The 15,261-nt window shown below is 40.4% G+C and overlaps 1 protein-coding gene across 2 annotated transcripts in view; it reads right to left on the reverse strand.

The window, feature by feature from the left end:
* The window catches only part of mia3 (MIA SH3 domain ER export factor 3), a 104,643-nt gene that overhangs the window by 51,580 nt on the left and 37,802 nt on the right, over positions 1-15,261 (reverse strand). For both annotated transcript variants that reach the window (XM_043687327.1, XM_043687326.1), the window contains exons 7-11: positions 13,469-13,600; positions 5,668-5,689; positions 4,074-4,162; positions 2,930-3,007; positions 2,734-2,844 (exon numbers count right to left, since the gene is read on the reverse strand). In XM_043687327.1, the coding sequence (XP_043543262.1) occupies positions 2,734-2,844; positions 2,930-3,007; positions 4,074-4,162; positions 5,668-5,689; positions 13,469-13,600 (432 nt within the window). The remainder of the gene's footprint in view (positions 1-2,733; positions 2,845-2,929; positions 3,008-4,073; positions 4,163-5,667; positions 5,690-13,468; positions 13,601-15,261) is intronic.

Raw genomic sequence — 15,261 nt, forward strand, 5'->3', positions numbered from 1 at the left:
ATGTGATGCCAAGTCAAAAACATTGCAACATTTCTGCCTAGTGTGCCAGCTCTTCAACAAAACCTTTGAATCAGTTTCATTGCCCCAACTCATGATCCTTCAAAAATTATATCCAATTTTCTTTCATAAGCTGGTCTTAAAACTACACCCACCATCCATTCAGCTACACATGCCAGGTCAAAGCTACTTGCTTTCTAAATAGTTTCTCCTTTTGAACCAGGGAGCCCTGCCTCCTATGCTTCACCAGTGCTTTCCTCCTTGTTTCAGCACACTATGTCCCTACTGATAAAAGCCAAGAATCTTGAATGCTTTTTTAAAAAAAGAAGTTCTCTCAATTTACCTCCAAAGCCTCCTGCATATTCATCTCCAGTTCTGTTCCAAAACTCCATTAAAACTATAATGTGGTTCCAAAGACAGGGTGGACCCATTTGTCAGAGGAAGTTTCTCTACTTGTCTATTAGCTCACCTCTTAATTTTTCCCATTGCAAAGATAATAGCACTAATGTTCCAAGCTCTACACAACTAAAAATTGTGGTAAATTACTTGTACACCCTCAAAGTCTCTACTGCTTTCCTGAGGTGCAGTGTCCATAATTTTTTATAATGCTCTGACTGAAGCTTACTCAGTGATTTATAATTCCAGTATGATCTCCATTATGATTTTTATTTGGAAATTTGTTGAAAGTGGACACAAACTTGTAAAGCTTTAAATCTGATTTGCAATTCTATATGAAGTTGGCTTAAGGATGACTTAGGTTTAAGTTTTGAGCTCTGAGTGTAGTACTGGGGATGTCTGGAAATGTGTTTAAGAGTATTTAAATGAGGCTTTTAAAAAAGCCTTATGGTGAACAGTTATTTAGAAACAAGAATCAGAAGACAGTTACCCAAAAATAAGATGTCCAATAGCACAAAGAGACAGAGACAAAAGAAGGTTCTTCTAAGAAGAGAGAACTATCCAGAGCAGAGTGTAATGCAGCATCCAAGTTTATCAGAGAAAACAGGTCTATAGCAGTAAAGGTGCCATTGGCTTAGCAGTCTCTAAACCATTAGAACAAGAGAAAAACCAGGCTGAGTGACTCTAGAAACAAAGGTTGTGGAAGAACAGCTTAAAGAACTTAACATTAAGAAATAAGTGAACAGTTTAAGGGTCTTAAGAGAATATCAACATTCTGGGAATTACAACTGACCAGAAACAGAACTGGACAAGCCATATAAATATTACGGATACAAAAGCCAGTAACAGTCAAGAAACTTTATAGCAACTAATTTGCTGCCAACTTCCCAAAGCCTGCGCATTTACAAGGCACAAGTCAGAAATGTGATGGTAAGCTCCCCACAAAATTCAAGAAACTTGACACAATCCAGGGCAAAGCAGCCAGTTTTAATGATAGCACATCCACAAAACATTCACTCCCAAAAATACATAGATGATGTGTACACCATCTACAAAATACACTGCAGAAATTCACTATGGTTTCTAAGATAACACCTTCCAAACCCATCCTGAAGGACAAGGGTATCAGATGTATGGGAACATTACCAAGTTCTCCTCCAAGCCACTCACCGTCCTAGTTTGGAAATACATCAATGCTCCTTCAATAACACTAGGTCAAAATCCTGAAATTCACCAAAGCAGTGTTCATGTGCCTCTCCCAAATGAACTGCAGTGATTCAAGGAAGCACCTTACCACCACCTTTTCCAGGTCAACCAGGGAAAGGCAACAAATGCTGGTCCAGCCAGTGATGCCCAAGTCCCATAAATTAATAAACAAAATATAAGGAAGATAGAACCATGTGATGCACAAGTTTGATAGAAACAAAGTACAGCTGCACCAACTGAACATGGAGCTTTGGAGTAAAAACAGGCTGATGCTTCACTGAGACTTGAATTTCTGTAGTTGTGAGTAAAAGGATTCAGTCTTCATTTCTGATATTTGTAATTAGACTGTTGTAACCAGTTCTTGTGTAAATACTGCATTTTTTATTCTTTTGTGCACAAACTTTGATGCTTTTTCAATCAACATATTTGTAGCCTGGTGAGTATGTTGAATGACTGACCATTATGGTAACCAAATTACACAAACAAAACCTATGATCTATCAAGCCAGGTTTCACTCTGGGAGACATTGTGTGTGCAGTATCATCAGCTGGGATCATCTTTTAGCTTTTACATTATTTCCTTCCACTTACAATGCCACATAACCATAAACTTCTCTCAAAAGCTTGTAAACTTTTGCTCTTATTCTATTAGTTAAGTTTGATTGTTACAACTGGCTTTTGTTGCCCATCTTAAAGAGTCATATTTCCTTTTAAGAATTTGTGTACATGAACACCAAGGCATTTCTGCTCATTTTATTTTCTATATACATTCACAGAGCTTCTCTGGCTGGGCCAGCATTTATTGCCTATTCTTTTCAGCCAAAGACAAGCTACCTACTTGACCACTGGATTCCATTTGGTTTAAGTAACTCTCAGTGTTGTTTGATAGGGAGTTCAAAACTTTTGACCCAATAACGTGAAGGAACACTGATGTGTTTCCAAGACAGGACAGGGAGTGTTATTTATAGCATACTGCACTCTTTATATTCCTCCCAAATGTAAGATGCAAGTGAAAGAAATCCCACCCAATGCACAACAGCGAAATAGAAATGTGTTTCTCCATCCTCTATATCAAATCCAACTTAAGCTAATAAACCAAAGTTTTTCTTTTCAAAAATACTCATTACTTCCTTACCAGAGTCTGCTGTTTAGCTGTCTCCTCCTTCTCTTTCTCTAACAACGTTTGAAGATTTTTCACACGTGTCTCCAAATGAAGGTTCACCTGCTCGAGCTCCACACAAGACAGCTTTGGAAACAGACAATTCTGAAACTTTATATGCATACTTCACATCAACTATTGAAATACACAACAATACCAATTATTCTCTCACCTTAAGTTCTTTAGTTTCATCAGACATACTTGATTTCACATCCTGTGCTTCATCAATGGCAGATTTGGCTTCTTTCAGCTAAAGGCGTCAGGAATGGTGAGGAGGAAATGACAGAAGATAAATAAAGGGAGTACACTTAAAACACACTTGAATTTATAATAAATATTTTCCACAATGCAGTCCATGCAGTCCAGGTCCATTGAAGACTTTTCCCCTCAATCATCAGTACCTCTTTGATCACAACTCTCTCGAGCTCAGACATATGAAGTGGCTGCTTTCTGACCAGCTTTCGCTCTTATCTGTTGTCACTTGCCTCCTACTCCATCACAAATGTTTTTCATTTCTACTTAATTGACACAGTCTACACTTCGTTGAACTAGCCTCACTATTTGCTCCTGCATTCCAAGTAAGAAACTAATAACTTTCTCACATCATCTTGTTGAACTCAAAATCCATCGTAAATTCCTAATTTAATTCATCCTTTCCCAGAATTCTAAGGTATTTAAGTTCTCAACACCTCTTTATTCTAGCTGCCAAAAACGATGCTTAGACATCAACTCATTGCCACTCGAATCATCTCCTCCCCGACTGACTAAAGCAGGGTTGCCCTGCTCTCGTCACCTAATCCTGCAGCATGAGAAGATAAAACAAATGCAGTGGGTCTCTGACCGCGTGTCAAACACACAATAGTTGTTGCCTAATTTGCTTGAAGAAATATAATACTCCACTGGGTAGCTGAATTAAAAAATGGGGGCAAGGATGGCAGAACCAACTAACCTCAGCTCACGAATATGGCAAACCTTGCATGGTTCACAAAACAGTACATAGCATTTGATGCATTCATAAAGGCCAACTGAGCCCAAAGTTTCAAATTCTCTCTCTGCAAATGATTCCTTCAATTATGTTGCCTTAGCAGGGCAATTCTTTTTCCATTTTCTCTCCTCTGACCTCAATTGTTTATCTGCTTTCTAAAAATAGAGGAAACTCTCCAGACATTTGAGGCTTCACTGCCTCTACAGGGGTAAACAGAGGCATAAGCTATGAGTAGTTTGCTTTGATGGATGCATCCTGATACATCTATCATAAGAATTTTACCCTTCACAAACTTCCACAACATTGAAAATAACAGGAAATTAATTCGTACCTTCTGTTCATAAGTGGAGATTTTCTCCAAGACCTCAGTCTTCTCCTGAATAAGCTGCTTGATTTTCTCAGATAGCTGTTTTTCAGTCACTAGGGAGAGGCAAAGGTTTCAACATACATATTGTAAATATTTTCACAGCCAAAAGAGATTAAAATAATCTGCACAGCAACATGTTACATGGTGCAATGCAACAGGAAGAATGTTGCTGCCGTGACATAAATACTCTCCTTCAAAAACCAAAAGAATCCTCTGTGTAGGTACAGTGGAGGAAAGTATGATCTTAATCTGTAAGGAGTCATAAATGCTCCAGAATTCAAAGCTAACAGTTCTCAACAAATGGAGGAGCTTTATGGGCTTGGCTGGGCATGGAGTTAATCCTAAATATGTTGTTCATGACCTCTCGTGGAACTATTTGGTCTTTGTGGTTGTGTCTTTTTATTTTTCTATATTTTAATTGTGGTCCAAAATGGGAAAAGGACTGTTTTAAATTCAAGGATTGTTATCGGATCGCTGCATGTTTTCAAAGCTAGTAGCCCGACATATTCTGAGCACCATTCCAGCTGCTTATTTAAACAGTTGTTAAACTGTTGGTTGCAGACAAGCTGGACCACAGGAGTTGTGTACAGATAGAGTTTTGATTGGTACAAGTTACGGATTGGTCTGTGGACTAGTGACCAGTTGTTGATGACAAAGACCTTCTGCTTGCTAACAATTATGTGGTCGAGTTTCAGATAGCTGAACAGCTTGAGGTTGTGAACAAAATACAAAGTCACAAGATCATCAACATCCTCTTTGCAGCAAAAGCCGATTTAAACCTGAAGAAAACTAGCTTACCTTTCCTTCAGCAGTTGTTGTAAGCTGTGACTTTTAATTGATAGGTTAAAGGTATTTTAAGTGCACCAGTTACCCAATCCTCTTGTAAACCAGTGGAAGCATCCAGAGAAGGATGACCAAGGAGTGCTCTGACCTACAAAAATCTCAGGAGTCAGTGAAATGCCTTCCCACTCTTCCTTTCCATCCATAACATCTATGTTTATTCTTCCCTGTCTGCGTGTGTAAGGGGGAGTTTAAAAAAGGGAATTTGAGTTTTAATTTGTGGAGATTTATACCAATGGCTTATAACTGTCTGCTTTTAGCTAGAGTATAACTACTTGTAACTAATACTTTTTTATTAAACTTGGTGCTGCTTTTTCAACCCAGGTCTAAAAGATAGATAAACTAAGGAATTCTGCATACTTTTAAAGTATCTAACCTTTGATGATTCTGAAAATAGTAGGGCTTGATTTCCAGTGCACAACACCAGTTAGGCGTAATGGTAACCCCACAATGGTTCACCTGCAATACACATCACAGCTAAACAGTCTGTTGACCCATTTGGGCACGACAATTGACAAGAAAACCAAGAGAATGTCAGAAACAACAGGTCAATTACACCAGCTGTGGTCAATCAACAATTTGGAAACATAAAACCTTTTTGGTTGAAATGACTCCGGTGTAGACTACCCTCATTAGTGGGAGGGAAGTCACAAAGCTTTGTTTTACAGTAATAAGACAGAAGATTAATCAGTGCATTAGGCAGTGGTTGTAAACTTACTTTGATATTTTCTGCTCTTCACCTGAAAAACAAATTGAAATGCGATTAGCAACTGTAAACCATTCTGAAATCAACACAAGCGGGTGTAACAAGGTAGCAGAGCTTCACTTATTCATCCATACAAAGTCTGGAGACTGCAAAACAGCCAAAACCTATCACCCTTGGCAGACTTATTCCTAATCATGATTGTAAACAGCTTCCACACTGTTTAAACAAGAACCCAGCAAAACATTATACAAGTCTTGAAACTTTACAGCAAAAAGTATCTTTGAGGAGCTAATTTTTTTTAAAATCAAAAATGTTTAATGTTCACACCAGAACAGAAAACAGCAAAAGCAGCATCAGGCTTAAGGAGCAGCTTGCCTCTACTTTCTAACATTTCTTAAAGCCTGATTTCCGAAAAGAATTCTATAATTTACCTGAAAGGAAACTAATTCCCCAGCCTCCAAGCTTCACAGCACAGCCTTGAACTGCAATCCATCAGCACCCAAATTTCTACAAATTCTACCACATCAGTTAAGTGTAAAATTTCACTTGACAATGAATTAAAAGAGTATTGTTAACATTAATTAATGCTTTTTCAAGAAAAGAGAAACATAGACATCAGGGAAAGTACAGCTGGGAAAATAAATAATGTTGTCTGCAGCAAAGAATTGTGAAAACAGTGTTGCCAACTCGATGCCAATATTAATGGCATCTCTTCTGGGCTGGAGAGAATCTTGGAATGAGAGGGGAAGTCATGGTCCACATAGGTACCAACAATCTAGTTAAGACCAGGAAAGAAATTCTGAAGGATTACAAGCAGCCGAATAAAAAGCAGAACCACATGATTTCCAAATTATCACCACCCAAGTCACTTGAAATTGACAAATGGTAAATAAATTGAGAGGGGTAATCGTGCTGCACAAAGATTGAATTGGAAGAAAGGGATAAGGGAGAGTGAGGACTGCAGAGCTGGAGGTCAGAGTTGAAAAGCGTGGTGCTGGAAAAACACAGCCAATCAGGCAGCATCTGAGGAGCAGGAGTCAACATTTCAAGCACAAGCTCTTCATCAGGAATGAGGGGTAGCCCAAGGGGACTGAGAGATAAATGAGTAGGGGGTGGGGCTAAGGGAGAAAGGTAGCTGGGAATGCAATATTTGGAGGAAGGTGGGGGTGAATGTGGGTGGAGCAGATAGGTGGGATAAGTAGGACAGTTCAAGAGGACGGTGTCGAGTTACAAGTTTGGATCTGAGATAGGCGGGAGGCGAGGCGAGGCGAGGCGGTGGGGGAAAAAAAGAGATGTGGAAACTGGTAAAAATCCATACTAATCTCGTGTGGTTGGAGGGCCTCAAGGCGGAAGATGAGGTGTTCTTCATCCAGGTTTTGGGTGGCTTGGATTTGGCAGTGAATGCGACTCAGGACTTGCGTGTCCATGGCGGAGTTAAAAAGTGTTCGGCCACAGGGCAGTTTCGTGCATGTGTGCCAGAGATGTTCTTTTGAAATGTCCGGTAAGTTGGCGCCCTGTCTCGCCAATGTAGAGGAGACCACATTGAGAGCAATGGACACAGTAGATGATGCGTGTGGAAGTAAAGGTAAATATCTGTCGGATGTGGAAGGATCCTTTGGGGCCTGGTAATACAGATGGGGGCCGGGGAGGGGAGGGGGGGGAAGAAAGAGAGAAAAAAATTGCTAGATCAGCAGTGGCAGATATTTAAGATGTTCAGCAAAAATGTATTCCAGCCAGAATTAAGGACTCAGCGAGAAGGATGAAGCTAAAATGGGTAACAAAGGAAGTCAAGGAGAGTACCCAATCAGAAAAAAGACATACAAAGTGGCAAAAGGGCAGCGGACGTGCTCCTAACTCTGAGCCAGGAGATCTGGATTCATGTTACATCTGCTGCAGAGATGCGCAATAACATTCCTCAACAGTTGATTAAAAATATTTACAAAGTGGTGGGCAAAAACTAGTGGTATGCAAAAGAATTGGGCATTAATGGCTAAAAAGCTTATAAAGAGAGAGAAAATTGAGCATGAAAATAAATTACTAAGAAAAATAACAACAGCAAGTGTGCACATTTATGTGCATGCAAAAGGTGTGTAGCTAAACTAAGCGTACAATCCTTGCAGGATGTAACTGGGGAATTAAAAATGGGTAACAGGGAAATGGAAGTCACTTTAAACCAATATTTGCCATCACAGTGAGGACAAAATTAACCTACCAAATATAGGTGTTCCTATGAGGGGAAATAACTTTTAACAATCTCTCACAGAATCATAGAATTCCTGAACATACAAATCCCTCAACACTATGGGCAATTTAGCATGGCCAATTCACCCAACCTGCACATCTTTGGGCTGTGGAAAAAAACCAGAGCACCCAGAGGAAACTCACACAGACACGGGGAGAATGTGCAAACTCCATAGAGTTGCCCAAGGGTGGAATCGAACCCAGGTCCCTAGCGCTATGAGGCAGCGGTGTTAACCACTGAGCCACTGTCTACCCATATCAAGAGGGATGAAGCTTTTGACAATCTAGTGGGACTAAAGACAGACAAATCACCAGGATCTGATAGCTGACATTCTAGGATTTTTAAGGAAATGGTTGCAAAGATCGTAGAGGAAAAAGGCTGATATATTCTAGAACTTTCTAGATTCTGGGAGCGTTCCAGCGGATTAGAAAACTGCAGATGAGCTGCCCCTGTTTAAGTAGGAAGGGAGGGAGACAGAAAGCAGGAAATTTAAAGACAATTAGCCTAACTGGGTAAATGCTACATTCCATTATTATGCAAGAAGTAGTATGATATTTAGAAACACTTAATAAAATCAAAGAGTCAACACTGTTTTCTGAACGGGAAATCATTCAAAACAAATTGATTTGAATTTTTCGCAGATATAACAAGCAGAACCAATAGATATTTGGTTTCCGAAGGCATTTGATAAGGGACCACATAAAATGTTATTTCACAAGATAGGAGCTCAAAGTACTGGGGGAATTAGCATGGATTGAGAACCGGTTAACATACAGAACACAGAGGTGGGAATAACAACTCTCTCGTGTTGGAAAAACAAAAACCAATGGAGTGCGACAAGCATTAGTCCTAAGGCCTCATTTACTTAGTGTTAATGACTTCGAGGGGGCAGAGTCTAATGTACTCAAATTTTCTTACAATACAAAAATAGGTGGGAGGACGCATAGTAATGACGATACAAGGAATCTCCATGGGGATATAGATAGTTTGCCTGAGTCAGCAAAACTTAACAAAAAAATGTATAATACAGGAGGTTACACACTCTAGTGGGAAGAATCAAAAGGCAGACTGTCCATTTAAATGGCCAGACTCCAAAAAAATAGCAGAGCAGAGGGATCTGGGTGTTCTTGTGCATGAAACACAAAAGGTAAGCATGCAGGTGCAGCAAGTAACTAAGGCGGCAAAAGGAATATTGGGTTTTATTGCTTGGAGTTCAAAAAGAGAGAAATATTGTTAAAATTTCTAAATTACGCTACCTGCCATGGCAGGATTCAAACCCAAATCCCCAGAACAGGACCTGGGCCTCTGGATTCATAGCCGAGCAGTAATTCCACAAGGCCATTGCCTCCCTGACATTCGTCATGTCTATCTCGAGAGCATATAACTATTTTTAAAAACGGTGAGAGAAGGAACCACAGTTTAAAACAAAATCATAGTATGATTCGAAATAGTCCATGTGATTTCCAGGAAACAAACCTATTTAAGTTACTTGAGGATGAAATGAGCTGAATGGATAATGGGAAACCAATTGCATTACGAGATTGGTGTTCTAAAAAGTCAGAGTCATAGAGATATACAGCATGGAAACAGACCCTTCGGTCCAACCTGAACAGTTTATGACGGGCCGCAAAAAAGGTTGTTGCACTAGCAAAAAGCAAATGACATAGGGAGGAATACATTGCCCTAGGCAGAATATTGATCAAAGGGCAAAAGGCAAAGTAGGGGTAAACAAATTATCTTCAAATTGGCAGGCCATTTATAGTGAGGTGTTATAAGGATCAGTACTGGGACCTCAGCAATATCTTCTAGTCTCTCAACCCTTCTCTTTTCCTTTAAACCAACCCTTTTGATCATGCTTTTGGTTTCTTTTCCGAATATTTTGTGACTGTCAAATTACAGTTCTGTGAAGTGTCTTGAGTTTTGACTATAGGTTTAATTTGTCTGGTATGAAAGCAAGATTTTATTTAATCTACATGTTTTAGAAGCTTGGATCTTTACAGTGTAAGGAAACCCAACATCTGCTCTTCGTGTATAGCAATAAACTTTGGAAAAGCATCAAAAAGTTTAATATTTCTTCCTGCTTCTGTTATACAACTGTTAAATTTGAAGATTTTTTTGTGAAATCACATTATTACTTTAGAATAACTGATGTGTAGAGAATGATGGACCACAAAGGGCATTCTGCTCTTTGCATCCAGACGTCACCTTGACAAATAAGAAGAAAGAAATTGTGTTACATTCTTGGAAGAATCGGGGGTGTTATAGAAACATAATTAAGAGAATAAATAGGATGGAAGCAGGGAGGTTGCTTCCACTGGTGAATGAAACTAGAATTAGGGGGGCAGAGCCTCAAAATAGTGGAGAAACAGATGTAGAACTGAGTTGAGGAGGATCTTCTTCACCCAAAGGGTTGTGATTAAGTGGAATTCCCTCCCAATGACGCTGTTGAGGCTCTCTCATTTAATGTTTTTATATTTTGAAACAGTAAATAAATTAATGGTTATTGCGAGCAGGCTGGGAAGTGGAGCCGAGCCCACGAAAAGATTATCCATGATCTTATTAAATGGCGGAGCAGGCTCTTTCGAATCCTCACACTTCCTTCAGACCAAAGGGGTAGCCATGGGCACCCTCAAGGGTCCCAGCTATACCTGCCTCTTTGTCAGGTATGTGGACAGTCCATCTTTCATAGTTACACTGGCACCATTCTCGACCTTTTTCTCCTCTACACTGATGATTGTATCAGCCCCACCTCATGCTCCCACAAGGCGATTGAGCCAACTTCATGAACACCTTTCTCCCTGACCTCAAGTTCACCTGGACCATCTCTGACAATTCCCTCCCTTTCCTGGACCTCTCCAGCTCCATTTCCGGTGACCAACTCAACACTGACATCTACTTCAAAGGCACCGACTCCCACAGCCACCTGGACTACACCTCCTCCCCAGCCCCTCCCCCCTGCAAAAACACTATCTCTTACTCCCAATTCCTCCACCACAACCACTCTCAGGTGGAGAATTCCACTCCTGAACATTCCGGATGGCTTCCTACTTCAAGGACTGCAATTTCCCCTCAACAATGCCCTCCACTGCATCTCCTCCAATTCCCACACTTCTATCCTTCTAATCTCAACAAGGATAGAACTTCCCCCAGTCCTCAGCTTCCATCCCACCAATCTCTGGATACAACGTATCATCCTCCGCCATGTCCGCCACCTACAATCAGACCCTACCACCAGAGGTGTATTTCCCTCACCAACCCTATCAATATTGTGCAGAGACCAGTCCCTCCACAACTCCCTAGTTAGGTCCACACAGCCCACCAACATACCCTCCACTCCAAGCACCTTCCCTTGCCACTGCAAGAGGTGTAAAACCCTCACCCATACCTCACCTCCAAGCACTTTATCTACTGTGTCCATTTCTCTCAATGTGGTCTCGTCTACATTGGGGAGACAGGATGCCAACTTGCAGAATGTTTCAGAGAACATATCTGGGGGACATGCACCAAACAACCCCACCGCCCTGTGGCCGACCACTTCAATTCCCTCTCCCACTTCATCAAAGGCATGCAAGTCCTGGGCCAACTCCACCGTCAAATCCAAGCCACCCAATACCTGTAGGAAAAACGCTTCATCTTCTGCCTTGGGACTCTCCAACCACCCAGTATCAATGTCAATTTCACCAGTTTCCCAGCAGCCCTGCCCCCACCTTACCCCAGATTCAACCCTGCAATTCGGCACCACCCTCTTCAACTGTTCTACTTATCCATCTTCCATCCCATCTATCCACTCCACCTTCCACTCCAAGCTATCACCACCCACCTTTATCTACCTATCGACTTCCAAGCAACCTTGCTTCCAAGCCCCACACCTCTTCCTATTTATCTCTCAGCCCCCTTGGGCTGCCACTCCCACATTCCTCATGAAGGATGTATGCCCAAAACATCGATTCTCCTGCTCCTCGGATGGTACCTGACCTGCTGTGCTTAAGTGCCACATTTTTTTGATTCCATGGGCCAGATGGTGTACTCCTGCTCCCATTTCTTATGTTTATAAAACCACGAGGGACATAGATAAGGTAAACAACCGAAATCTTTTTCCTAGAGTAGGGAAGGTCAAAACTAGAGGGCATAGTGTTAAGGTGAGAGGAGAAAGATTTAAAAAGGGACCTAAAAGGAAACTTTTTCACAGAGTGTGGTTCGTGTATGGAATGAACTGCCAGAGGAAGTGGTAGATGCAGGTACAGCTACAACATTTAAAAGACATCCAAACAGGTATATGAATAGGAAAGTTTAGAGGAACACTGACCTAACATAGACAAATGGTCTGAGTTTAGCTTGGGAAATTTGGTCGATATGGACAAGTTGAAACAAAGGGCCTATTTCCATGCTGTATGATTCTATGACGAGTGTGCAGTTCTGTTCGTTCAGTGATAGGAAGGATGTTATTAAATTGGAGATGGTACAGAAAGGATCTATAAGGATGTTGCCAGGTGTGGAGGGCTTGAGATGTAAAAACAGACCGAAAAGACTGGTGCTTTATCCACTGCAGCGCAGGAGGTTGAGGGGTAACCATATGGTGGTTTAAAAAATCATGAGGGGCATGAATAAGGTGAATAGCAAAGGTCTATTCCCTCGGATGGAGAGTTCAAAACGGGGAGCATATTTTTAAGGTGAGAGGAGAAAGATTTAAAAAGGCATGAGGAGCAACTTTTTTATACCAATTGTGATAGGTGCATGGAATAAACTGCCAGAGAAAGTGGTGCAGGTCCAGTTACAATGTTTAAAAGACATTTGGATAAATAAATGAATCCTAAAGGTTTGGAGGGATATGGACCAAGCCCTGGCAGGTGGGACTAGTTCAGTCTGGCAACATGGTCAGCGTGGACTGGTTTGACCGAAGGGTCTGCTTCCATGCTGTGTGACTCTAACTAACTATGCAGGGTGTTGGTGAAGTTACACTTGGAATACTGTGTAGAGAACATTTCTGGTTTTTGCAGTTCAACAGAGAATCAATAGGTATATTGCTGGGATGAAGAGAATGACTTATCGAGAGTGACTAAACAGGTTAGGCCTTTATTCATTAGAGTTCAGAAGAACGGGGTATTTAAACAGAGAAGATTCTGAGAAGGCCTGACAGGCTGGATGTTGAGATTTTTCCACTAGTGAGGGAATCTCAAACTAGGGGACACAGTTACACAATAACAGAACATTCATTTAAAACTGAGATCCAAAAGACTGAGTTTCCTTCCAGAGGGTACTCAATAACTGCAATTATTGGCCCAGAAAGTTGTGTAAGATTGATCACTTTAAAAAAAATAGATTTTTTGAAATTTTGGAGAATGGAAGACTAGCATGAAAGAGTAGCTGAGGCCTGAGGCAACTAGCCATGATCTTATTGAACAACGGAGCAGGTTGATGGGTCAAATGGCCTACTCATGCTCATTTTTTATAGTACACCAAAAAGTACACTTTCCACTTAAATCATCTATCCCAGATAGCTTTATTAACAACCCCATCAGCTCTGAAGAAAGCAATGTGAATTTATGATAAATGTAAATGAATCTTACTTACTGAAAGGCAGGTTCTCCATAAAAGGATGACAAAAGTAACAATTCCTATAATAGCAGTCATCAAGATGGGCTCCCAGGGAACTCCATGGAAATCAGGACCTGGCCTCATTTCTTCAGGCAAAGAGGACATTAGCTGAGAATGAGGAAAATATTTGTCAATAAAAAAAAGTATTATTCCTACTAATACTTGCATAGAGGAATGCACTCATATTATCCATTTATTCACACAGCTATAAAGTACCTTAGGGTGATTTTCTACATAAAAGGCGCAATGAAACAATGATGATATAGACCGTGCCTTTATCTGGGATGGTAAAACTAGGGAGTTCAGTCCAATATTGGAACAGAAGAGGCAACAGTTGAAAGGCACTGAAATAACACTTATGAATATTTGTCAACATATTTCCCAAATATGCACCATTGTCAGCTATAGGCAATTACTGCACTAAAGTCCCCTGCACATTTCAATAGGCCAGATCCTTCTACATTGCTCAATTAATGAAATGCAAACTTACCCATGGATATACATCTCATGGTAAAATTAGAAGAGAAGTCAGTACTTGCAAAAAGAAGATAACCCCAACTCAGTGAATACAGGAAGCGGTTAACATACAACTAACTCTCTCAGATTGAGAAAGATCAACAGCTACTTAAGAAACAAAATCAAAAAAGGAATGTCATAAAATTCAGTTCAAAAGCTTCATCCCATTATGGTTTTTGAGACAAAATACTGACTCAATCTCAAGTTTGCCAATTTATAATGGAGACTTCAACAGATGCTGAAATGTGTAACTAAATTAATACTGAAACTAGTGGTGTAAGGAGAAAACTGGATGAGGACTAGCAATTGTTTCACTTCAGTAAAATTATTTCCAAATTATCAACAAGGTGACATGGGGAAAAAAGTTTAGACCAATGAATTGTCTGCAAGGGACTATCAATCAAATCTGAGGTATCACTAACAAACATCAATCAAGTTCATTCCACAATACAGCACTCTCTTACAGATTATGCTATCACTAACATTCCGTATTGAACAAACTTTTCTCCCGTCTTCATAAACTTCTTAATATTCTACTTCTTTAAAGCTACTGTATGTTTTAAACTGAAAACAGATAAACAGATAAATTTTAATACGGTGTTGCCTGGTATGAAGGGAAGATCTTACGAGGAAAGGTCAAGAGACGTGAGGCTGTTTTCGTTAGAGATATGGTTGAGAGGTGACTTAAATGAGACATAAGATAATCAGAGGGTTAGATCAGGTGGACAGCGAGAGCCATTTTCCTAGGATGGTGATGGCTAGCATGAGGGGGCATAGCTTTAAATTGAGGGGTGCTAGATATAGGACATAGTTTCTTTACTCAAGAGTAGTAGGGGCATGGAACACAGTGCCTGCAAATACTTGTAGACTCATCAACTTTACAGGTATTTAAATGGTCATTAGATAGGCATATGGATGAGAATGGAATAGTGTAAGTTAGATGGGCTTCAGATTGGTTTCACAGGGCAGCGCAACATCGACGACTGAAGGTTCTGTACTGTGCTAAAATGTTGTATGTTCTAACTTCTTGTCCATCTTAAATGCACGGAAATGAAGGAGTCAAAATCATGCACATAAGCAAGGCACTTGCAATACACAGGGATGGAGGTTTTCATGATAAATTTATTGAGACACAAAACTGACAGGCATTCAAATATTAATTTTTCAATCAATTAGTTGTAATGATAGGGACTTCACCAGTTCCTTCTCCTACTGCCATAAGAACCTGAACTCCTTAAATGCTAAGTTTCAGT

This window comes from Chiloscyllium plagiosum, chromosome 3 (genome assembly GCF_004010195.1).
Source record: "Chiloscyllium plagiosum isolate BGI_BamShark_2017 chromosome 3, ASM401019v2, whole genome shotgun sequence".
Taxonomy (NCBI): domain Eukaryota; kingdom Metazoa; phylum Chordata; class Chondrichthyes; order Orectolobiformes; family Hemiscylliidae; genus Chiloscyllium; species Chiloscyllium plagiosum.